Source organism: Dendrobates tinctorius, unplaced genomic scaffold (genome assembly GCF_039654945.1).
Source record: "Dendrobates tinctorius isolate UK_male_01 unplaced genomic scaffold, ASM3965494v1 ptg000113l, whole genome shotgun sequence".
NCBI lineage: Eukaryota > Metazoa > Chordata > Amphibia > Anura > Dendrobatidae > Dendrobates > Dendrobates tinctorius.
The window spans coordinates 14,995,141-15,019,462 of NW_027361781.1; the positions used below are offsets into that span (position 1 = coordinate 14,995,141).

Below are 24,322 nucleotides of genomic sequence, written 5' to 3' on the forward strand. Positions count from 1 at the left end.
TTGTATGCATGGCTTCGCTCCCATCCTTGAATGCATGGCTCCGCTCCCACCCTTGTATGCATGGCTCCGCTCCCACCCTTGTATACATGGCTCCGCTCCCACCCTTGTATACATGGCTCCGCTCCCACCCTTGTATACATGGCTCCGCTCCCACCATTGTATACATGGCTCCGCTCCCACCCTTGTATGCATGGCTCCGCTCCCACCCTTGTATGCATGGCTCCGCTCCCACCCTTGTATGCATGGCTCCGCTCCCACCCTTGTATGCATGGCTCCGCCCCCACCCTTGTATGCATTGCTCCGCTCCCACCCTTGTATGCATGTCTCCGCTCCCACCCTTGTATGCATGTCTCCGCTCCCACCCTTGTATGCATGGCTCCGCTCCCACCCTTGTATGCATGGCTCCGCTCCCACCCTTGTATGCATAGCTCCGCTCCCACCCTTGTATGCATGGCTCCGCCCCCACCCTTGTATGCATGGCTCCGCCCCCACCCTTGTATGCATTGCTCCGCTCCCACCCTTGTATGCATGTCTCCGCTCCCACCCTTGTATGCATGTCTCCGCTCCCACCCTTGTATGCATGGCTCCGCTCCCACCCTTGTATGCATGGCTCCGCTCCCACCCTTGTATGCATAGCTCCGCTCCCACCCTTGTATGCATGGCTCCGCTCCCACCCTTGTATGCATGGCTCCGCTCCCACCCTTGTATGCATAGCTCCGCTCCCACCCTTGTATGCATGGCTCCGCCCCCACCCTTGTATGCATTGCTCCGCTCCCACCCTTGTATGCATGTCTCCGCTCCCACCCTTGTATGCATGGCTCCGCTCCCACCCTTGTATGCATGGCTCCGCTCCCACCCTTGTATGCATGGCTCCGCTCCCACCCTTGTATGCATGGCTCCGCTCCCACCCTTGTATGCATGGCTCCACTCCCACCCTTGTATGAATGGCTCCACTCCCACCCTTGTATGCATGACTGTGCTCCCACCCTTGTATACATGGCTCCGCTCCCACCCTTGTATGCATGGCTCCGCTCCCATCCTTGTATGCATGGCTCCGCTCCCACCCTTGTATGCATGGCTCCGCTCCCACCCTTGTATGCATGACTCTGCTCCCACCCTTGTATATACATGGCTCTGCTCCCACCCTTGCATACATGGCTATGCTCCCACCCTTGTATACATGGCTCCGCTCCCACCCTTGTATGCATGGCTCCGCTCCTACCCTTGTATGCATGGCTCCGCTCCCACCCTTGTATGCATGGCTCTGCTCCCACCCTTTCATGCATGGCTCTGCTCCCACCCTTGTATGCATGGCTCCGCTCCCACCCTTGCATACATGGCTCTGCTCCAACCCTTGTATGCATGGCTAGGCTTCCCCATCCTCACCCATCATACTTACCCTCACACTGTCGCTGAACTTCCCTGCATCTCTATCCTGGCGCGTCAGCTACATCAAGTGCTGAGCGGTCACGTGGTACCGCTCATTAAGGTCATGAAAATGGACGCCACACCTATGGGAGTGGAGTCATGTCCATATTCATGACCTTAATGAGTGGTACCACGTGACCATTCAGCACTGGATGAAGCTGCCGCGCCCAACAGGAATGCAGGAACTGAGGGTGAATATCGATGTCTTCTGGAAGCTGGCGGTTGCAGCTGTCACTACAGTGCCTCAGCCGCCTGCTTCCCTTGTGTCCAGTATTCTGAGACGTGGCTCCGCGGACCGGCAACAGCACTGCAACGGCCTGGTCCTTGGCTGCGGACTGGTGGTTGGGGACCCCTGGTCTAGGATCATCGTAGGTACGCTCCACGGCTACTGCTAGTTGTGTGAACAGTAGAGTTGAGCGATACCGTCCGATACTTCAAAGTATCGGATCGGAATGGATCGGCCGATCTTAAAAAAAAGTATCGGTATCGCCGATTCCGATACCGGAAGTCCCATTCAAGTCTATGGGACTTCCGGTATCGGAATAAGAAAAACCCTGTTTTTGCCTTGTACAGCCTCTCTGGGGTCTGTACGGGCCTTTCGGGGGGCTGTGCCGGCCTGCCAGGGGGTCTGTGCAGGCTCCGGTGGGCTGTGCCGGCCTGCCGGGGGGCTGTGCCGGCCTGCCGGTGGTCTGTGCAGGCTCCGGGGGGCTGTGCCGGCCTGCCGGTGGTCTGTGCAGGCTCCGGGGGGCTGTGCCGGCCTGCCGGGGGGGCTGTGCAGGCTTCGGGGGTCTGTGCAGGCATCGTCCGATGGGACTACAAGTCCCATCGGGCGATGCCTGCTACCATGACAGTGATTGACACATTAGCCAATGATGGGACAGTAGTAGTCCCATCATCCGGCTAATGTGTTGAATGTAAAAAAAAAAATATATATATATACTACATACATACTGCTACATGCTACATACATACAACATGCATACTACATATATACTACATGCAACATGCATACTACATACATGCTACATTCATACTACATACTACATACATGCTACATTCATACTACATATATACTACATGCAACATACATACAACATATATACTACATGCATGCAACATGCATACTACATATATACTACATGTAACATACATACTACATATATACTACATACATGCTACATACTACATGCATGCTACATGCATGCTACATACATACTACATGCATGCTACATACATACTACATGCATGCTACATACATACTACATGCTACATACATACCACATATATACTACATACATACTACATGCATGCTACATACAATACATACATAGACATACAGTACATATAACTTAGAGTAACATACTTACCAATACTTGTCACATTGTTCCCCGAAGCCATTGTCTTTTACGGAATAAATATTAACATAACAAACCACAAAAATACTCACCCATGATCCGAAGCAGTCCACGAGTGTGTCCCACGACGATCTTGGGTAGAGAACTGCAGCATCAGCTGATGCTGCCGCTCTCTACAGGCTGCAGGAATCCAATGACGGAAGGTAGGTATCCTTCCGCACTGTATTCCTCCGCCACTTAAAAAAAAAAGTCCCTAGTCTCACTTTATGCCATTGCTGTGTGGGAATTATGTAGTATGTATGTAGCTTGCATGTAGTATGTATGTAGTATGTATGTACTATGTATGTAGCATGCAGTATGTATGTAGCATGCATGTAGTATATATGTGTTATGTATGTAGCATGTAGTATGTATGTAGCATGCATGTAGTATGTATGTAGTATGTATGTAGTATGTATGTGGTATGTATGTAGCATGTAGCATGCATGTAGTATGTATGTAGTATATATGTGGTATGTATGTAGCATGTAGTATGTATGTAGCATGCATGTAGTATATATGTAGTATGTATGTAGCATGTAGTATGTATGTAGCATGCATGTAGTATATATGTAGTATGTATGTAGCATGTAGTATGTATGTAGCATGCATGTAGTATATATGTAGTATGTATGTAGCATGTAGTATGTATGTAGCATGCATGTAGTATATATGTGTTATGTATGTAGCATGTAGTATGTATGTAGCATGCATGTAGTATATATGTAGTATGTATGTAGCATGTAGTATGTATGTAGCATGCATGTAGTATTTATGTGGTATGTATGTAGCATGTAGTATGTATGTAGTATGTATGTAGTATATATATATTTTTTTTTTACATTTAACACATTAGCCGGATGATGGGACTACTACTGTCCCATCATTGGCTAATGTGTCAATCACTGTCATGGTAGCAGGCATCGCCAGATGGGACTTGTAGTCCCATCGGACGATGCTTGCACAGACCCCCGGACATCAGCACAGCCCCCCCGGCAGGCCGGTACAGACCCCCACAGGGTGCACAGACCACCGGCAGGCCGGTACAGACCCCGGGCAGTCCACACAGCCCCCCGGCAGGCCGGCACAGCCCCCCGGCAGGCCGGCAGAGACCCCTGGAAGGCCCGAAATGACGGCGCATCATGATGCGCACACACCGCGCATCATGATGACGTCATTTCGGCTGTCAATCAACTTTGAACTTCCGATTCCGATGCCGACTTCCGATATTGAAAAAATATCGGAAGTCGGTATCGGAATTCCGATACAGCAAGTATCGGCCGATACCCGATACTTGCGGTATCGGAATGCTCAACACTAGTGAACAGGATCAGGGGTCTGCAATCCGCTTAGTTACCAACCTCTCTGGTTTTCTGTGGCTTAGTCTGGGCCTGCTATCCTCCTCGGTGACCCATTCATAACAGACATCACTGGAATCAGGGTCTCAGCCCCTACTTAATTCTGCTCTCAGATTCCATAACAAAACCTGCTGATGGTTTCCCTTTAAATGGTGATGGACACTACCTAAACATATGGAAATATGATATTTATTTATTAGATGTCACATCCTGTTGTCACCACCTCAACCTATAATCACTGGTCCTGCATTTACCATATGAGGTCAATAGTTAACCAATTCATTACACAATTAGTATATTTCCCAAATACATAGATTTAGCCGCAATACCATAAGCCCAAATGTAAAATACCATAGAAATATTTGAGAAAACATTACAGGGAAAATAGAGGTTGGTGTTAATAAGAATCTGAATAGAACAGTATTAGATGTGGCATCAGATGCTCATGGACTTGGATGATGATATTATCTTATGCCATAGCTACTGCAATAAAAGCGATGGAGCCGATTCCGATCTGACCAGCAGAGGGCAGCAGCGATAATGCATTTCTATAGAAGGATTATGGTCCTGTTTCCAAATTCAGAAATCATTGTATCCAAACACAAAGGGTAACCCAGCGCCGACGCGCAAATATTTCCATTTAGTTCCGCATTGAGCTTGATTATAATCTGTCACCGTGCATAATCTTTTCTTATGGCTTTTCACCGGATTCAAGCAGATTGGATTTCGTAAACCTTGATGAGTGTGGAACGGCACATAAATATAGCAATTTGTATCCATTATTTCTTAGTACACAGGCCTTAAATATACATTATTACGTTTCTTGCCATGTCAGCTGGGGGAACATACTGTACCATTACTTTTTTCAGTGCTCTTACATTTTGTACAATATAATTGGTACGTAGGTGAACCAGAAATAAAATAGCAAATAGCAGCATGATGTAGAAAAGGAAGGAAAGTGTCAGATCTGACAACACCGGGCTCCTGAATTTAGATTTCTTTAGTACTGCAGTCTATGAAACTTTCGCCTTTGGCACCGCAATTTCATGCAATCTACTTTACTCTCCAATTAGAAGGCGTTGGGTCAGGGAGCCCTCGCTCACATTGGGACCTTTTCTGTGGGAATGAATACGAAGTTAATAGACTCTTGCTGACTTCTCTTTTCTTGTTTCCCCAATAGCCGCTTATCCTGCTGCCTATGGACAGATCAGCCAAGCGTTCCCACAGCCACCTCCGATGATCCCACAGCAACAGAGAGAAGGTGAGTGCCCGACCAGCCACAAGGAAAGAGTTTCCCCATGTGTCAGAATTTAAAGGGGTTCTCCCAATTCATAAAATAGGAGATGGTCCACCCAATAATAAGAAGGGGGGTTCATGTACAAGCACAATGTGGAGAGATTTGCATAAAGTGGCAGCTGAGTATGAACGGTACTGTATGAAGTGGTGGCTGAGCATGCACAATACTGCATGGAGTGGCGGCTGAGCATGCACAGTACTGCATGGAGTGGCGGCTGAGCATGCACAGTACTGCATGGAGTGGTGGCTGAGCATGCACAGTACTGCATGGAGTGGCGGCTGAGCATGCACAGTACTGCATGGAGTGTTGACTGAGTATGAACAGTACTGCTTGGAGTGGTGACTGAGCATGCACGGTACTGCATGGAGTGGTGGCTGAGCATGCACAGTACTGCATGGAATGGCGGCTGAGCATGCACAGTACTGCATGGAGTGGTGGCTGAGCATGCACAGTACTGCATGGAGTGTTGACTGAGTATGAACAGTACTGCTTGGAGTGGTGACTGAGCATGCACGGTACTGCATGGAGTGGTGACTGAGCATGCACAGTACTGCATGGAGTGGCGGCTGAGCATGCACAGTACTGCATGGAATGGCGGCTGAGCATGCACAGTACTACATGGAGTGGTGGCTGAGCATGCACAGTACTGCATGGAGTGTTGACTGAGTATGAACAGTACTGCTTGGAGTGGTGACTGAGCATGCACGGTACTGCATAGAGTGGTGACTGAGCATGCACGGTACTGCATGGAGTGGTGACTGAGCATGCACGGTACTGCATGGAGTGGTGACTGAATATGAGCAGTACTGCATGGAGTGGTGACTGAGTATGAGCAGTACTGCATGGAGTGGTGACAGAGCATGCACGATACTGCATAGAGTGGTGACTGAGTATGAACAGTACTGCATGGAGTGGTGACAGAGTATGAGCAGTACTGCATGGAGTGGAGACTGAGCATGCACGGTACTGCATGGAGTGGTGACTGAGTATGAACAGTACTGCATGGAGTGGTGACTGAGTATGAACAGTACTGCATGGAGTGTTGACTGAGCATGCACGGTACTGCATAGAGTGGTGACAGACTATGAATAGTACTGCATGGAGTGGTGGCTGAGCATGAACAGTACTGTATGGAGTGGTGCCTGAGCATGAGCAGTACTGCATGGATTGGTGGCTGAGCATGCACAGTACTGCATGGAGTGGTGGCTGAACTGCATGGAGTGGTGCATGAGCATGAGCAGTACTGCATGGAGTGGTGGCTGAGCATGCACAGTACTGCATGGAATGGTGGCTGAGCATGAGCAGTACTGCATGGATTGGTGGCTGAGCATGCACAGTACTGCATGGAGTGGTGGCTGAGCATGCACAGTACTGCATGGAGTGGTGGCTGAGCATGAACAGTACTGCATGGAGTGGTGGCTGTGCATGAACAGTACTGCATGGAGTGGTGGCTGAGCATGAACAGTACTGCATGGAGTGATGGCTGAGCATGCACAATACTGCATGGAGTGGTGGCTGAGCATGCACAGTACTGCGTGGAGTGGCGGCTGACCATGCAAAGTACTGCGTGGAGTGGTGGCTGATGGTGCACTTTACTGCATGGAGTGATGGCTGAGCATGAACAGTACTGCATGGAGTGGCAGGTGAGCGTGCACAGTACTGCATGGAGTGGTGGCTGAGCATGCACGGTACTGCGTGAAGTGGTGGCTGAGCATGCACGGTACTGCATGGAGTGGTGGCTGAGCATGAAAAGTACTGCATGGAGTGGTGACTGAGTATGAACAGTACTGCATGGAGTGGCGGCGAGCATTAGCAGAACTGCTTGGAGTGGCGGCTGAGCATACATAGTACTGCATAGAGTGGCAGCTATGCATGCACAGTACTGCATGGAGTGGCGGCTGACCATGCACAGTACTGCACGGAGTGGTAGCTGAGCATGCATGGTACTGCATGGAGTGGTGGTTGAGCATGAACAGTACTGCGTGGAGTGGTGGCTGAGCATGCACGGTACTGCGTAGAGTCATGGCTGAGCATGAACAGTAATGCATGGAGTGGTGGCTGAGCATGCACGGTACTGCATGGAGTGATGGCTGAGCATAAATGGTACTGCATGGAGCAGTGGTTGAACATGCACGGTACTGCATGGAGTGGCAAGTGAGCACGCACAGTACTACATGGAGTAGTGGCTGAGCATGCACGGTACTGCATGGAGTGGTTGAGCATGAACAGTACTGCATGGAGTGGTGGCTGAGCATGAACAGTACTGCATGGAGTGGTGGCTGAGCATGAACAGTACTGCATGAAGTGGCAGCTGAGCATGCAGAGTACTACATGGAGTGATGGCTGAGCATGGATGGTACTGCATGAAGTGGCAGGTGAGCATGCACAGTACAGCATGGTGCGGCGGCTGACCATGCATAGTACTGCGTGGAGTGGTGGGTGAGCATGCACAGTACTGCATGGAGTGGTGTCTGAGCATGAACAGTACTGCATGGAGTGGTGGCTAAGTATGCATGGTACTGCATGGACTGGTGGCTGAGCATGAACAGTACTGCTTGGAGTGGCGGCTGAGCATGAACAGTACTGCTTGGAGTGGTGACTGAGCATGCACAGTACTGCATGGAGTGGTGGCTGAGCATGAACATTACTGCATGGAGTGGCGGCTGAGCATTAACAGTACTGCTTGGAGTGGCGGCTGAGCATGCATAGTACTGCATGGAGAGGTGGCTAATCATGCACAGTACTGCATGGAGTGGCAGCTGACCATGCACAGTACTGCATGGAGTTGTGGCTGAGCATGCACGGTACTGCATGGGGTAGTGGTTGATCATGAACAGTACTACATGGAGTGGTGGTTGAGCATGAACAGTACTGCATGGAGTGGTGGCTGAGCATGAACAGTACTGCATGGAGTGGCGGCTGAGCATTAACAGTACTGCTTGGAGTGGCAGCTGAGCATTAACAGTACTGCTTGTAGTGGTGGCTGAGCATTAACAGTACTGCTTGGAGTGGCGGCTGACCATGCACAGTACTGCATGGAGTGGTGGCTGACCATGCACAGTACTGCGTGGAGCGGTGGCTGAGCATGCACGGTAGTGCATGGAGTGGTGATTGATCATGAACAGTACTGCATGGAGTGGTGGGTAAGCATGAACAGTACTGCATGGAGTAGTGGCTGAGCATGCACTGTACTGCATGGAGTGGTGGGTGAGTATGAACAGTAATGCATGGAGTGGTGACTGAGCATGAACAGTACTACATGGAGTGGTGGGTGAGCATGCATGGTACTGCATGGAGTGATGGCTGAGCATGGATGGTACTGCATGAAGTGGTGGGTGAGCATGCACAGTAATGCATGGAGTGGTGGGTGAGCATGAACAGTAGTGCATGGAGTAGTGGCTGGAAATGCACGGTACTTCATGGAGTGGTGGCTGAGCATGAACAGTAATGCATGTAGTGGTGGCTGAGCATGAACAGTACTACATGGAATGGTGGGTGAGCATGCACAGTACTGCATGGAGTGGTGAGTGAGTATGAACAGTAATGCATGGAGTGGTGGGTGAGCATGCACAGTACTGCATGAAGTGGTGGCTAATCATGCACGGTACTGCATGGAGTGGTGGGTGAGTATGAACAGTAATGCATGGAGTGGTGGGTATGTACAATACTGCATGAAGTGGCAGCTGAGCATGCACAGTACCACATGGAGTGGTGGGTGAGCATGCATGATACTGCATGGAGTGATGGCTGAGCATGGATGGTACTGCATGAAGTGGCAGGTGAGCATGCACGGTACTGCATGGATTGATGGCTGAGAATGCATAGTACTGCATGGATTGCCAGCTGGTCACGCATGGAGTGGTGATTAAACATGCATGGAGTGGCGATTGAGCATGCACAGTACTGCATGGAGTGGCAGCTAAGCATGCACGGTACTGCATGGTGTGGCAATTCATGCACAGCACTGCATGGATTGGCAGCTGAGCATGCACGGTACGGCATCGAGTGATGATTGAGCATGCCCAGTACTGCATGGAGTTGCGACTGAGCATGCCCAGTACTGCATGGAGTGGCGGCTGAGCATGCACAGTACTGCATGGAGTGGCGATTGGGCATGCACAGTACTGCATGGAGTGGTGGCTGAGCATTCACAGTACTGCATGGAGTGGCGGCTGAGCATGCACAGTACTGCATGGAGTGGTGGTTGAGCATGCACAGTGCTGCATGGAGCGGTGGTTAAGCATACATTGAGTGGTTGTTGAGCATACACAGTACTGCATGGAGTGGTGGTTGAACATGCACGGTACTGCATGGAGTGCTGGTTGAGCATACACGGCACTGCATGGAGTGGAGGTTGAGCATACGCGGTACTGCATGGAGTGGTGGTTGAGTATACACAGTGCTGCATGGAGCGGTGGTTAAGCATACATTGAGTGGTTGTTGAGGCTGCACAGTACTGCATGGAGTGGTGGCTGAACATGCACGGTACTGCATGGAGTGGTGGTTGAGCATACATGGTACTGCATGGCGTGGTGGTTGAGCATACACTGTACGGCATGGAGTGGAGGTTAAGCATACACGGTACTGCTTGGAGTGGTGGTTGAGCATACACAGTACTGCATGGAGTGGTGGCTGAACATACACAGTACTGCATGGACTGGTGGTTGAACATACACGGTACTGCATGGAGTGGTGGTTGAGAATACACGGTACTGCATGGAGTGGTGGTTGAGCATACACAATACTGCATGGATTGGCAGTTGAGTACTGCTCCAGTCAAAGTCTAGGGGATTGATGGAAACAAGCAAATACAGCCACACAGACGTTGAATCTGTTGACATAATGGGAACCCACAATAAGATACTTATCCTGCTGAGATGATAAATGTTGATCTTGGGAAAATTCCTTTAAATATTGAAGGGTTCGTCCACCCAAGACCGATCCACTGCACTAACTCTACAACAATCGCTGCAGAATATTGTGGATTTGTTGCTGATATAATCAGTACAAGGGTGAAATCCACTGTGAGAATCCACACACAGCATAAACTTCCACATCACAGATCACTTTCACCTACAAATTTTGTTAAAGGGTGTGTCCGGGACTTTAACATTGATGGCATTTACTTAGGATAGATCATCAATGTCTGATCGGTGGGAGTGCGACACCTGGCAGCCCCTGACGATCAGCTGTTGCCAGTGTTGGCGGCAGCCGGGACTGCTCAGTTACAGAGGTGTACAGGTACTACATATCCGCCCCCTAGTCAAGTCAATAGAAGGTGATGAAGCACAGCTTCATCAATGGAACAACGGCCATTATGGCCATTGTTCCATTGATGAAGCTGTGCTGTGCAGCTCAGTAACTGAGCAGGTCCATCAGCATTGGTGAAGGTGCCAGATGTTACAACCCCTCAATCAGACATTGATGACCTATCCTCAGGATAGGTCATCAATGTTAAAGTCCCTGATAACCCCTTTAAAATCTCATCCACTTTATTGGAACTGTTCCATACAGCAGATTGTCAGGGTGCAAAAATTGACTACATCAGTCCCAGATGGATGTGCTGTATATTTAGGTCTCCATTCATCAAGACAGGCATTTATTTCCCCAGACCTGATGACGAGTTCACTGGAGTAAGATGTGCCCAATCCAATAAGAGGCACGTGCAAATAACCTGCTCCAGACCGGAACCATTTCTGTTGTAATTTACGCCATTTTTGTAAACAGTGCTCATCCACGCCACCTCCGGACTAAGCTCTGACCACTTTCCAAAAAGTTGTCGGCGCTGGCGAGTTTTGCGAAATTTCAAGGTCCAACAGACTGATGGGTTTCTTCCTATATATAGACACAGGGAGAGATCTGTGTGGGGCTTAGAGGGGACAAACCACCGAGGACCATGTGTCTCCAATGACTAGTCCAAAAGGACGCTCCTAGGTAGCTTCTCATCTCCCAGGTCTCCCTGACTGACAGGTCACTCCCCATACAAACGCATAGGGACAGACCTGTGCGGGGCTTGGAGGGGAGAAGCCGCTGGGGACCCGCCTCTTGGACTAGTCATGGGAGACACATGGTTCTTGGCATAGTCGCCACCATAGCATTTCACAGTAAAACTTGCCCGGCTACCATGCCATAGCCAGACTCTGATTCATGCTGGCTGCGGGTTGGCCAGCATAATCAGATGACGGGTTCCCTTTAACATGTTGTGTTACGAACTTACGATAAGAAATGCCATGTCGGTGGGAAAAAGCTCCCTCTTGTACAGCAATGTGCACATCCATTGTCTGTGCAATCTCTTCCCGCAGCACATTCTCTGCACAGTGATCCTCTGTTCACACACAGCAGCCAAAATAAATGGCTTTCTGCCAGCTTGTCAGGGAAGTAGCACACTCCCCACAGTAGCATGGCAGTGAATCTGAGGAAACTTATTCTCTGCTTGTTATGATTGTAACGAAAGTTTAGAGAGTAAGAAAGGACTCTATTGTTTGCTGCCAGAGGGGGAAGGAGACTGGTTCTTCTCAGGTCCTGCTTAAAGTGATTGTCTCAAGTTTGGAAGTTATCCTCTTTACGTGGGCTAGGGGATAATTTCCTGATCTCTGGGATTCCAACCGGTGAAGACCCCAGCGATCCTGGGAATTGGGGCTCTTGAATGAAGTACTGCTGCTCCATTGATTCTTAACCGGACAGCCAGAGATAGCCAAACATTGCGCTCGGTTAGTTTTCAGCACTCCCATAAGAATTAATGGAGCAGCAGTGCCCATGATCGACCTCTGCTTCATTCACAAGCCCCAGTTCTCAGGAATGGTGAAGACCCCCAGCCATCAGGAATTCACTCCCTATCTATTTTATAGGGGATAACTTCCAAAACTGAGACTACTCCTTTGATGCAGCACATATTAGCAGCAGCACCAAGGAAGGACATAGCGAAGCAAATGATGATGAATAGATAAAATTTTATTCTAGGATCACTGTAAGCTATGATAAAACAGCTATTTACGGCATTTCAGGAATATGGGCATTACAATTATTCATAGGATATCCACTTTTAAGCCTTTTTTCAGTCTTGGTATGGTGAAGAGAGATCAGTAAATTGTTTCAAGGCCATTGAATCAATTGGAATCACCAGAATTGGAATATTTTTGTGATTCGATTTGCATGAATCAAGCAAAATGTAGACTAGTCAGCCTTTTTGCCGGATTTAAAATAATGTTCACCCAGCCTTCACCTGTCTTCTTCGGACTGGACACTGGTTTGGTCTTCATTGGGCCATCTTTGACATCTTCCAGTGCCTAGTGTCTTTGCTGTCTCCTGACATCATGGCGTTGCGGCCTAGTAAGTGCAGAAAATGCTGAAGCCGGGAGATGCTAAATATGTCCAAGTGAAAAAAAAATTAAAGTTAGATGCTGGAAGAGACAATTTCTTTAAAAAGGTTATCCAGGCTTGAGGCTCAAGTCTGTAGTCACTCTATGTGGCTGCAGACTCGTGGATCCTCACAGCGCGCACTGTGTGCACTGTCAACATTCTCCTACAATGATGCTTGGATTCCCGGGATTTGCATATATGCAGCAGTCACATACCGATTAGACGTGTGTGGCCTCTCTCAATGTAAGTGTATTGAGTGACACTTGACACGTCTAGTCGGAATGTGGCTGGAAGCATGCAAATAGCTTACTTGCGGTTACATGACCCAGTGTGCTGGAACCCAAGAATCCTGACTTTGTGCATGCTGTGACGATTGACAAGTCTGCAGTCACTCCATGTAATTCAAGCCTGGACAACACCTTTGCCATTACATTTCAGAATCCTGCAACTAGATGGACTTTCTTGAGTAGCCTAAAGCTATTATCATTAAATAGAATGGAAATATCAGTATTAATAGAAAACAGTCCAAAAGGTTAAGGCCAGTAGCAAGTTTCCAGGAACATTGACCACATGGCTAATAAGCATTGTCCTTGCCATTCCTGGTACAGATCTAGCAGAATGATAGCAAGACTTCAAGCCAATACACCAAGAGAAAAAAGGGTCCAGAAGAGCACCAGAAAACGGACCCACTGGACCCAGGACTATCTGGGTGCCACATAGCGCAGTATATGGGCCATGTTGTGTCATTTCTATTATCCGTGAGCATTCATAGACCGTGAGCCCCTGGATAAATATTCCCTCATACAGATGAGACCAATATTGTGACGGCAGGATGTTTATACTTGACGTTCGGCTTTGGTCAGCTGCCTATAAATTGTGCCTAACCTGCTAATGACTTGTACAGGACACAGTTTGTTTTGTTCTACATGTGCTAGTCGCGGCATCAATCTCCGAGCGGCCGGGATGAGCTGAAGTTTAATCAATAAGTCCAGGGAGGTGGTAATGGAACGGAGCTCACGAGAGGTGCGCGGCGGATGAGGCCGGGCTGGAGAGACCTGATTACGGCTGAGCCTGATATACAGTTTAGGCTGATCTCAAGCTATTCTTCTTAAAAAATAAAGGCAAAGTTTTGGAAAACTTTCTACAGTTTTTACTGCCCTGCGCACTCAGGGTCAGCCAAGGACACAGGGCCCTGACAGCGAGCCTCACAGAGACAAACTCTGGCTCTAAATTATTAATTGTTGTTGACTAGTTATGTCTGTGAGTTCATCATGTAAGAGAAAAATATAACACAAAAATCAGTCCAAAATCTGACCTGATGCCTCTACGGAGGAAAGGGCAGGACAACAGCTGACGGGCAGGCGAAGGGTCAGCCAAAGACAAGTCGTCAACTCTCTTGACCGGTCTAATTAATTATCAACTTGCATTCAGCGTTATGTGGGAGCATCTTTGCTTAGAACACTCCATTGTGTCCTTCCTCTGTTGTTACATCTGTGGGTCCGGATTCTGAGACCCCCCACTGATCGCTGTATAGACCCCAAGAAGTGTTCGGCTCTTGCTTGTGCATACACACGGAACAGAATATGGATACAATAGAAAGCATAGAATAGCTGTCCGTACTCGGCTCTGTGTGCACGCTCTCGCCTGAGCCACGTATTTCTCTGCTGTCTATTGAGGGGTCTCAAAACCCGGAACCTAGAGAGCTACAGTCAATTAAATGAAATATGAAAAATATGAATAAGCATGTTGAAAGTTTAATTACTCTTTTAATCATGTATTTCCCAGTGGAATAATAGAGAAATTGTCAAATGGAATATAGGACATGATGCTAAAAAAGTGTCCTGATTACTGAACTGTCTATGATCAAGTTTTTTAGTATATATAAATCCACATATGACTATTTAGACATCAATTTCAGCCTGTTCTTGAGGCCCCATAACACCATAGCTTTAAAATTGCTTTTGTTGCACATACCAGTCTGATATTTCTAGGAACTGTTTTTTTTTCCAATTTTCATGCCCCGTACCTTGCCGTTCACTCTCTTTCAGTGGAAAATCGTATTTTATCAGCATTCTGCCAGAACTTTAAGTGCTGGAACTTGCTTTTCATCAGTTCTCAACATGTATTGCTCCTGCCAGTGCCTTGAGTTCTCTTTGAGAGACAGGAGAGCAGGAGCAGAGAAATAAAGACCCTCCCTACTTCCTGTAGAGATACAAAGCTCTGCCTCCACTTCCTGTCTCATGTGTTTGCTGCTACTGTTGGATTACACACATCAATAGGCAGCAAACAGCAAAGTACATAGAACTGAGAAGCCTAGCGGACAGCACCACCATTTATAAAGTGATTTGCAGATTGACTTTATCACATGAGATCACATTGTGTGAGCTGGCGTCACTTTGCTTCCAATGCACCCCTTGTTTCCAGTGCACCCCTAACTTCCAGTGCACCCCTAACTTCCAGTGCACTCATTGTTTCCAATGCACCTCTAACTTCCAGTGTACCCATTACTTGCAGTGCACCCCACCCTTCCAGTTCATCCATGACTTCCAGTGCCCCTTTTGCTTCCAGTGCACCCTTGCTTCCAATATATGCTTGCTTCCAGTACACCTCTTGCTTCCAGTGCACTCATTGCTTTCAGTGCACCCGTAACTTCCAGTGCATCCATTGCTTCCATTGCATTCCTAGCTTCCATTGAACCCATAACTTTCAGTGCACTCATTGCTTCCAGTTTACCCTTGCTTCCAGTGCACCCCTAACTTCCAGTGCACCCCTAACTTCCAGTGTACCCATTGCTTCCATTGCATTCTGAACTTCCAGTGCACCCTTTGCTTCCAGGGCACCCTTAATTTCTACTGCACCATTGCTTCCAGTTCATCCCTGATGTCCATTGCACCCCTAACTTCCAGTGCACGCCTTGCATCCTTTGCACCCATAACTTCCAGTGCACCCTTTGCTTCCGGGGCACCCCAAATTTCAACTGCACCCATTGCTTTCAGTGAATTCCTAACTTCCAGCGTTCCATGCTTACAGCGCACCCCTAACTTCCAGTGCACCCATTACTTCCATTGCATTCTGAACTTCCAGTGCACCCTTTGCTTCCAGGGCACCCCTAATTTCAACTGCACCCTTGCTTCCAGTTCAGCCCTGACGTCCAGTGCACCCCTTGCTTCCATTGCATCCCTAACTTCCAGTGCACCCTTTGCTTCCAATATACCCCAAATTTCAAATGCACCCATTGCTTTCAGTGAATTATTAACTTCCAGTGTTCCATGCTTCCAGTGGACCCCTATCTACCAGTGCACCCATTGGTTCCAGTGCCCCCCTAACTTACAGTGCACCCATTGCTTCCAGTGCCCCCCTAACTTCCAGTGCACCCCTTCCTTCCAGTGCACCCCTTCCATTGCATAGTTCCAGTTGGCTCCATTGGTGTTGGGTTCTCTTTAAATCTGTAATCAGCCATTGCCTGAACTCGGCCTGACATTATAGACGAGGGATCTGGATCTGGAGTCTGTTTACAAATGAACCGCCACTTTATTATGGGCCATTATTTTTACTTGTTAGACTTTTATGTAACAAGGCATCCATCATTAAGATGTAAGCACCTAAATGTCACTGCTATTTAGCTGTAACGGGGATGGCCGCATTAACGATGCAATCTTCATTTTATCACTTCAACATTAAACATGAATTGATTTTATTTCTTCATATATCTATTTTGGTCGCATTAGCAAACCCCTGAAAAAATCTAATTAGCTGCAAAACATAAGTGAGTGTTTACCGGGCATCACACAGATCTAATTGTGGTTAGAGAACTGATGGCGCAGTTGTTGCCTCCCCAGTGGCCCAGGGGGTCATAGGGTTTCATCATCTGCATGGAAATTGCAGTTCTTCCTGTTTGCAGGAGATTCCTTTAGGCAGTATCTATTCTACCAAAAACACTAATATAGTCACGGGTTTACCGTGACATAAAGGAGCCAGAAGACCGCAGCGTCTGGTTTCTTCCACTTCTTCACTAATTAGAAGCACTTTACCTTCATACTAAACAGTGCAAGTTTCTTTTAGCAGTGCATGGATTAATCTGCTCAGTTGAGAGCTCCTGGAGCTAAGGCTCTCAGCTGTGCACTGTTAGCTACTCCTGTCTCCTTTATAATCTGGGTCTAGCACTCATTGTCAGAGATAGCTTATGCTGCATGGCTGGAGGTTGTTGATGGTTGTTATTGGAGAAGGCGTTTGGTGGATTTAGCTGTGACTGTTCCTAAGCTTTGAGTGTGTGATAATTCCCCTCCTTCTCCTACTTTGGTTTGACACCATCCTCCTCTTCCCGGTGTATACCTTTGTTGTGTATATTTGTATGATTGGTATATTCCTTTTTCCCTGTTCATGTTACCGTGCTAGTCTGGTTGGTGCATTATTATTTCCTTATTCCCTGGGTGAGGGAAGGTTACAGACTGAGGGCGGATTCAGGATCTAAGACAAGGTACGTGGCCCCAGTGTCTTCACCATCAGAACTAATCCAGGGCACAGGGCGAGCTGGGGCTCACCTAGTGTTAGGGACAGGGAAGGAGCCCCTGGTCCCAGGGCACCTAACAAGAGAGTTGTGACAGATATCTGGTGCCAACAGCACTATATAACCTACCACCTGCAATTAATAGGTAGGGTGCATTATAATAAGCAGTGCCAGCTGATATAAGCACAATCTGGGACTGGTAATGGTTGCTCATTCAGCAAATGAAAGATAAATGGGTTAAATTTGTAGTTATTTGCTCATTATTTGGTTTTGATAGGCAGACAATCGATTCACATATAGATTTGTTCGCCGTTAACTTTTCTCTGGACTCAAAATATCCTCAGACCAGTGGCAAGAGATCACCAGCTTTTATAAAAAATAATATATATTTTGAGATACTATGTCGGGAGATAATTATACTATATGTATCTATATGTGGCCACCCAATTATGATATGAATTGCATCCTGTCAAGGGTTGAGTTAGTATGTTGTTATATTGAATATAATGAAAAATTGAGGTTTTCTTAAATTGATCAAGAGCACACTGCTTCCTTGCCTCCCAACTTTTTTGCTGCCATATGACGGTGCGCTCCTGATTGACTCTTCAGGAGATCGGCATGATTGTGCCACTGGTCTGACCCATGCACTCTACGATGCTGTGAGCAGAGGTAATTTTGCCCACCCATCAAATTAATTAATAATAACGGCATTTTGATTGCCAGAAATTATACTACAGTTGTTGGCTTTTTCAGGCGCAGAGGCGTAACGCCTTAATCATGGTGTGTGCCAACTTCATTAGATGGTGTGTACCTTTTAATGAATTTGGTGCTTCCTACTCCAGGGAACCCATCATTAAGACTGGAATGCCCCACAACAGTCTTCATGAATTGACCCGTAGATGTTTTGGCTTCCGATCACATTGATATGAGTCAACTCTTATTAGATAAGTCCTAATCTATATGGAAGAGATATAAAGGTAGACTAGTTGCTCTCAATGCTTCTAGTGAGCTGCCAGAGGCAGTGACAGATTGATATCAATCAAGACTGAGTCTGGAAAAACAAGTTTCCAGTAAACATTGAACTTACTGAAAAGGGCAATATTCACTACCACAAAATAAATGGGATTTGAAAACCACTAGACTGATCTCTGTAAGTTACTACGAAGGCTTATGGGCTCCATTAATTGACAAGCCATTGAGAACTGACCAATAGCACAGCGATCAGCCTGCTTTGGATGACAATGCCTTTGGGTAGCAGTCATACAGACGTGTCCTTCCTTATCTTTCCTCTTGGCATGATATATCCAAAGATGAGTGTTGCCGTATTACCAGCTTTACAAAAAACTTTAAAAAAACTTTTATAGTACTTTAAAAATGTATTCTAGATGTGTTTATGTGTGGCCAGGCAGAGTTTGGGATGGGCATGGCATACTATCTATCTTTTCAGGAATTAAGTCATGGAAATGTAAAGTATCTGCATTGTGAAAAATTGGAGTCATTAAAGGGGTGGTCCGAAACTAATATTGATATTCATCCTAAATGTCTTTCTATTTATTATAATAATATAATAGTTTTTCTAGTATGGGTTAACTAAAAAGTCCCTATCCTTACCTTTCTGATCTAACTGTTTTATTTTATTTTTTTACAATTTCTGGTTTACTGATGCTTTGTTTAAAATTCCACAGTGCATGATGGGATACTCAAATGGGATGACATATGGGAGTAGAGGCTGCGGTTACTGCGGTAGTCTCTGTCCCTGTAAGGGTCGGCCAGGACTATAGTTGTGGCCTGAGACACTAAAGCAACAGTGTCCCGGCCTTCCCTCACAGAATTGCAATCCAATGTTCGGCGTACCTGCGTCTCCAGGTGCGGGTTCCCCTGGGCACTTCCCAAGCGGCGATGGCTCCTCTCTGAGGTGACTCCCAGTAATTGAGACACAGTCCATAGTAACTTGAATGGTTTCTTTACTGATAATAACTTCACACAATATATCCACAGTTGGCACATCATAGAATACACATTCATCTTTACTTGCTTCCTCAGCTCTCCCTGCTTTGCTGACGCTTCTATACAGCATGTGCCCGACTGGACATCTTAGACTGCTTCCCAGCTTCTACCTGGCCTAACCCTGCCATGATGACAATTTCTTCTGCCTGTTTCACCCCAGACTTGAAATCATCCGCCACCCAGTTTGGCTGCCTCTGGAAAAGCATCCGACCAGTCTGTACCGCTCCCTGCGAAGCTTCACCATCTTTCTGTTCCTCACTGCATGTGTCTGACAGGATATCAGGACTCTTCAGACCTACAGATGACTACCCATTCCTGCTACTACATGTGGGGACAAATGACACCACAAGAAACGACCTGGAAACCATCTGCAGAGACTTTGAAGACTTAGGCAAGAAAGTGAAAGAACTGGGAGCGCAGGTGGTCTTCTCTTCCATCCTCCCAGTGGATGGCCATGGAACAAGGAGGTGGAATAAGATTCTGCAGGTGAACAACTGGCTACGTCGATGGTGCCGTCAACAATGATTTGGATTTCTGGATCACGGAGTGAATTACTTATACGATGGACTACTTGCTAGAGATGGGGTGCACCTTACGAAGACTGGAAAGCATGTATTTGGAAGTCGCCTTGCTACACTTGTAAGGAGAGCTTTAAACTAGAACAACATGGGAAGGGAAGCAAAAGACCAGAAAAAGCCATACACCAGACAAATGCTATTGAGAACTCTGCTATTAGAAGTGGAAAGGAAGAACAAAGACAAAAGAATCTAATTAATAAAAATAATGGAGAAAGAGAAACCAATCACAAACTAAAATGTTTCTATACTAATGCACAAAGCATGGGCAACAAACAAGGAGAATTGGAACTACTAACGCAGGAAAAGAAATATGATGTCATCGGAATCACTGAAACTTGGTGGGACAATACACATGATTGGAATACAAGACTAGAAGAATACAACTTATTTGCAAGAAACAGACTTGATAAACGAGGAGGGGGTGTCGCATTGTATGTTAGAAACGCGTATATCTGCACAGAGATTGAAGCTTCAGAGACTGGGAGTTCTGTGGAAACTGTTTGGGTAAGAATACAAGGACAGAACAATGGAAAGGACACCATTGTTGGCATTTACTACAGGCCGCCTGTGCAAGCTGAAGATATGGATGAACTCTTTATGCATCAAATGGCCAAGTTCTCCAAAAAATATGACATAGTTGTCATGGGAGATTTCAACTATCCAGACATTTGTTGGGAATCTCTGTCAGGCAAAACTAACAGGTCAAGGAAATTCTTATCCTCTCTTGCTGACAACTTTATCTTCCAAAAGGTAAGGGAGAAAACAAGGGGAACTGCTACCTTGGATCTAATCCTTATAAACAGGGAGGAAATGGTTGAGGAGGTAAAAGTGGCTGGGACCCTAGGAGGTAGCGACCATGCTATTTTAGAATTTTGGATAACTAGAGGCGGAAGACCTGTGAAGACTCAGACGTCAAGGTTAGATTTCAGAAAGGCAGATTTTAAGGGATTCAGAAAGAGAATTGGAGGGATCCAATGGCTGGATATCCTTAAAGACAAAAATGTCCAGGAAGGATGGGAAATCTTGAAAAATGAAATTCTCAAAGCACAGTTGTTAACAATTCCGAAAAGAGGGAAGAATAGGAAGCATTTAAGGAAACCAGGATGGTTGAACACAGAACTTAAGCACATGCTAAAAAGGAAGAAAGAAATGTTTATAAAATGGAAAGAGGGAGGCATATCTAAAGAAGAATATAATGCTGTCTGCAGAACCTGCAGGGCACAAATCAGCTTACTAAAGCTGAAAATGAATTGAGGCTTGCAAGAGATGTCAAAAGAAATAATAAAGGATTTTGGGGATATGTCAAAAGTAAAAGAAAAGTCAAAGATGCTATAGGATTTTTACAGGATGAAAATGATGAAATGGTAAGACAGGATGTTGAGAAGGCTGAACTTTTAAATTCCTATTTTGCATCTGTTTTCTCTCTGAAAGGAAATGTAAAATCAACTGTTATTCACTGTCCTATTAAGGGAATAGAAGAATCCAGGATTTCTATAAACAGAAAGATAGTGAGGAAACACTTAGCTAACCTAAATGAATTCAAGTCTCCAGGTCCAGATGAATTACACCCCAGAGTACTGAAGGAGATAGCAGAAGAAATTTTTGAACCCCTCTCCATAATCTTTGAAAATTCTTGGAGAACAGGAGAAGTGCCAGAAGACTGGAGAAGTTCCTATCTTCAAAAAGGGGAAGAAGGTGGACCCAGGCAACTATAGGCCGGTGAGTCTGACTTCTATACCAGGAAAGATCTTTGAACAAATTATTAAACAACATGTATGTCAATACCTGGATAAGAATGAAGTGATTAAACAGAGTCAGCGTGGGTTTGTAACTAATAAGTCATGTCAGACTAACTTAATTTCCTTCTATGACGGTATCACTGATTGGGTGGATCAAGGAAATGCTGTAGATATAGTATATCTTGACTTCAGCAAAGCATTTGACAAAGTCTCTCATACAATCCTTATTGAAAAAATGACTAAGTATGGAATGGACAAGGCAACTGTTAGGTGGATTCATAACTGGCTTAGTGATCGGACCCAAAGAGTGGTCGTAAATGGCTGCACATCCAGTTGGAAGAATGTCTCAAGTGGGGTACCACAGGGCTCTGTCCTAGGCCCTGTATTGTTCAACATTTTTATCAACGATTTAGATGAAGGAATTGAGGGTAAACTGATTAAATTTGCTGATGACACAAAGCTAGGAGGGATAGCTAATACTAGAGAAGAGAGAGAGAGGATTCAAAAAGATTTAAATAAACTGGAGAAGTGGGCAGCAACTAACAGAATGGTTTTTAACAGGGAGAAATGCAAAGTACTACATCTGGGCAATAAAAATGAAAAAAGCATATATAGAATGGGAGGAATAGGGCTAAGTGACAGCACATGTGAAAAAGACTTGGGTATACTAATAGATCACAGACTGAATATGAGTCAACAGTGTGATGCAGCAGCAAAAAAGGCAAATGCAATTCTAGGATGTATTAACAGAAGCATACAGTCTAGATCACGTGAAGTCATTATTTCCCTCTACTCCTCTTTGGTCAGACCTCATCTGGAATATTGTGTCCAGTTTTGGGCACCACATTTTAAAAAAGACATCAACAAACTGGAGCAAGTTCAGAAAAGAGCGACCAGAATGGTGACCGGTCTGCAAACCCTGTCTTATGAGGAAAGGTTGCAGGATTTGGGAATGTTTAGTTTGCAAAAGAGAAGACTGAGAGGAGACTTAATAGCTGTCTACAAATATCTAAAGGGCTGTCACATTGTAGAAGGATCAACTTTATTCTCATTTGCACAAGGAAAGACTAGAAGCAATGGGATGAAACTGAATGGGAGGAGACACAGATTAGATATTAGAAGAAACTTTTTGACAGTTAGAGTGATCAATGAGTGGAACAGGCTGCCACGAGAAGTGGTGAGTGCTCCTTCTATGGAAGTCTTGAAAAAGAGGCTGGACAGACATTTGACTGGGATGATTTAGCGAATCCTGCTTTGAGCAGGGTCGTTGGACCAGATGGCCCAGGAGGTCCCTTCCAACTCTACGATTCTATGATTCTATGATTCTATGACTCCCGCCCTAACGGCGTCCGCCCAGGCTATGAGTCGCCACATCTTCTCTCTACTGTTCTGGCCCACTGTATTGATGTCTAGTGGCTGTGGATAACTTGGACTGTCTCTGCTTAACGTTGAGTGGCTGCCGAGCAGCTCTGGGCCTATAGCCCATGTGGACACTTCGGGCACGCTGGCCCCGTCTGAACTATCTTCCCTTCTACTCTAACTTTAACCTCCGACAGCCCCTCCTACACTTAACCCTATCCTACTACGAGTTGTATACACTAGAGTGCCCTCCTCTAGTGTCCAAAGGGAGCACTACGCTTTCCCTATTCTGTACATGGTAAACCTTGAAATGCAGTAAACATTATCGCAACTATGTGCAAATAAAAGCAACAATACAATAAAACATCAAGACAAAGCAATGGTAATACCCATAAAGGGGTAGCAGTACCATTTCATATGTGCGGTAATACATGTAAACATGTAGCAGTACCATTTAGAAATAGATAATAAATACAACATTAAACATCTTACTTACCGCTTTACATCCCCACCCTGGAACAAATCGTTATCGGTGATATCTGTTTTAGGGGCTGGGCTAGTCCCTGCTCTGCTTAGCATGCACCAATTCATATGCTCAATATGAGCTCCCTTCTTACTGTGCAATTTTCTTCTTAGTGCCCTCCATCACCAGCTCTAGTTATCAGTGACAAGCTAGCAACAGATCTCACTGTCAGTGTGCATTGTAAGGAGATAATTCAGCGATTAGAGACAAGCTCCACACCTGAAACTGACAGTGCACTCTGTTACCAAATCATTACTTCTATTTAGAGCCAGTAAGCGAGTGAACTGACACTATGCATTGAGAAAAATATTGCAGAGTATAAATTGAAGTTATGCTGGGCATCCATCGAAATCGACAGTCGATGCATGCTCAGTAAAACAAGGACTAGCCCAGCCCCTAAAATGGACCTCCCTGATGGCCCACCCTGAAATAAAGCATCATCAGTGAGGTCCATTTTAGGGGCTGGGCTAGTCTCATTTGTGTAACCCAGAATGCACTGAGGATTCTAAAATGAAGCGTTGTCAAAACAGTAATAGGCAAAAATAAATAAAGCAGAATTAAATGAGAGGAAAGGCTAGGCACCTTTCAATTAAACCATATTAGAGAAGCTATTATATTATTAAAACAAATAGAGATACATTTAGGATGAAAATTAATCTTAGGTTTTAGACCACCCTTTTAACAAAATTTGTGGAAAGTGAAGGGGGACACATAGGTATATATTTAACATAAAAAGGACAGCACATTTTAATTCCCTAATCCATAGACCATTA

The 24,322-nt window shown here is 46.1% G+C and overlaps 1 protein-coding gene across 13 annotated transcripts in view; it reads left to right on the forward strand.

Moving 5' to 3' along the window:
- The window catches only part of CELF4 (CUGBP Elav-like family member 4), a 1,497,717-nt gene that overhangs the window by 1,363,504 nt on the left and 109,891 nt on the right, over positions 1-24,322 (forward strand). For all 13 annotated transcript variants that reach the window (XR_012234844.1, XM_073589796.1, XM_073589798.1 and 10 more), the window contains one exon: positions 5,361-5,441. Coding sequence is in view for 12 of the 13 variants with exons in the window: in XM_073589796.1 (XP_073445897.1) it covers positions 5,361-5,441 (81 nt within the window). In the remaining variant the exon portion in view is untranslated. The remainder of the gene's footprint in view (positions 1-5,360; positions 5,442-24,322) is intronic.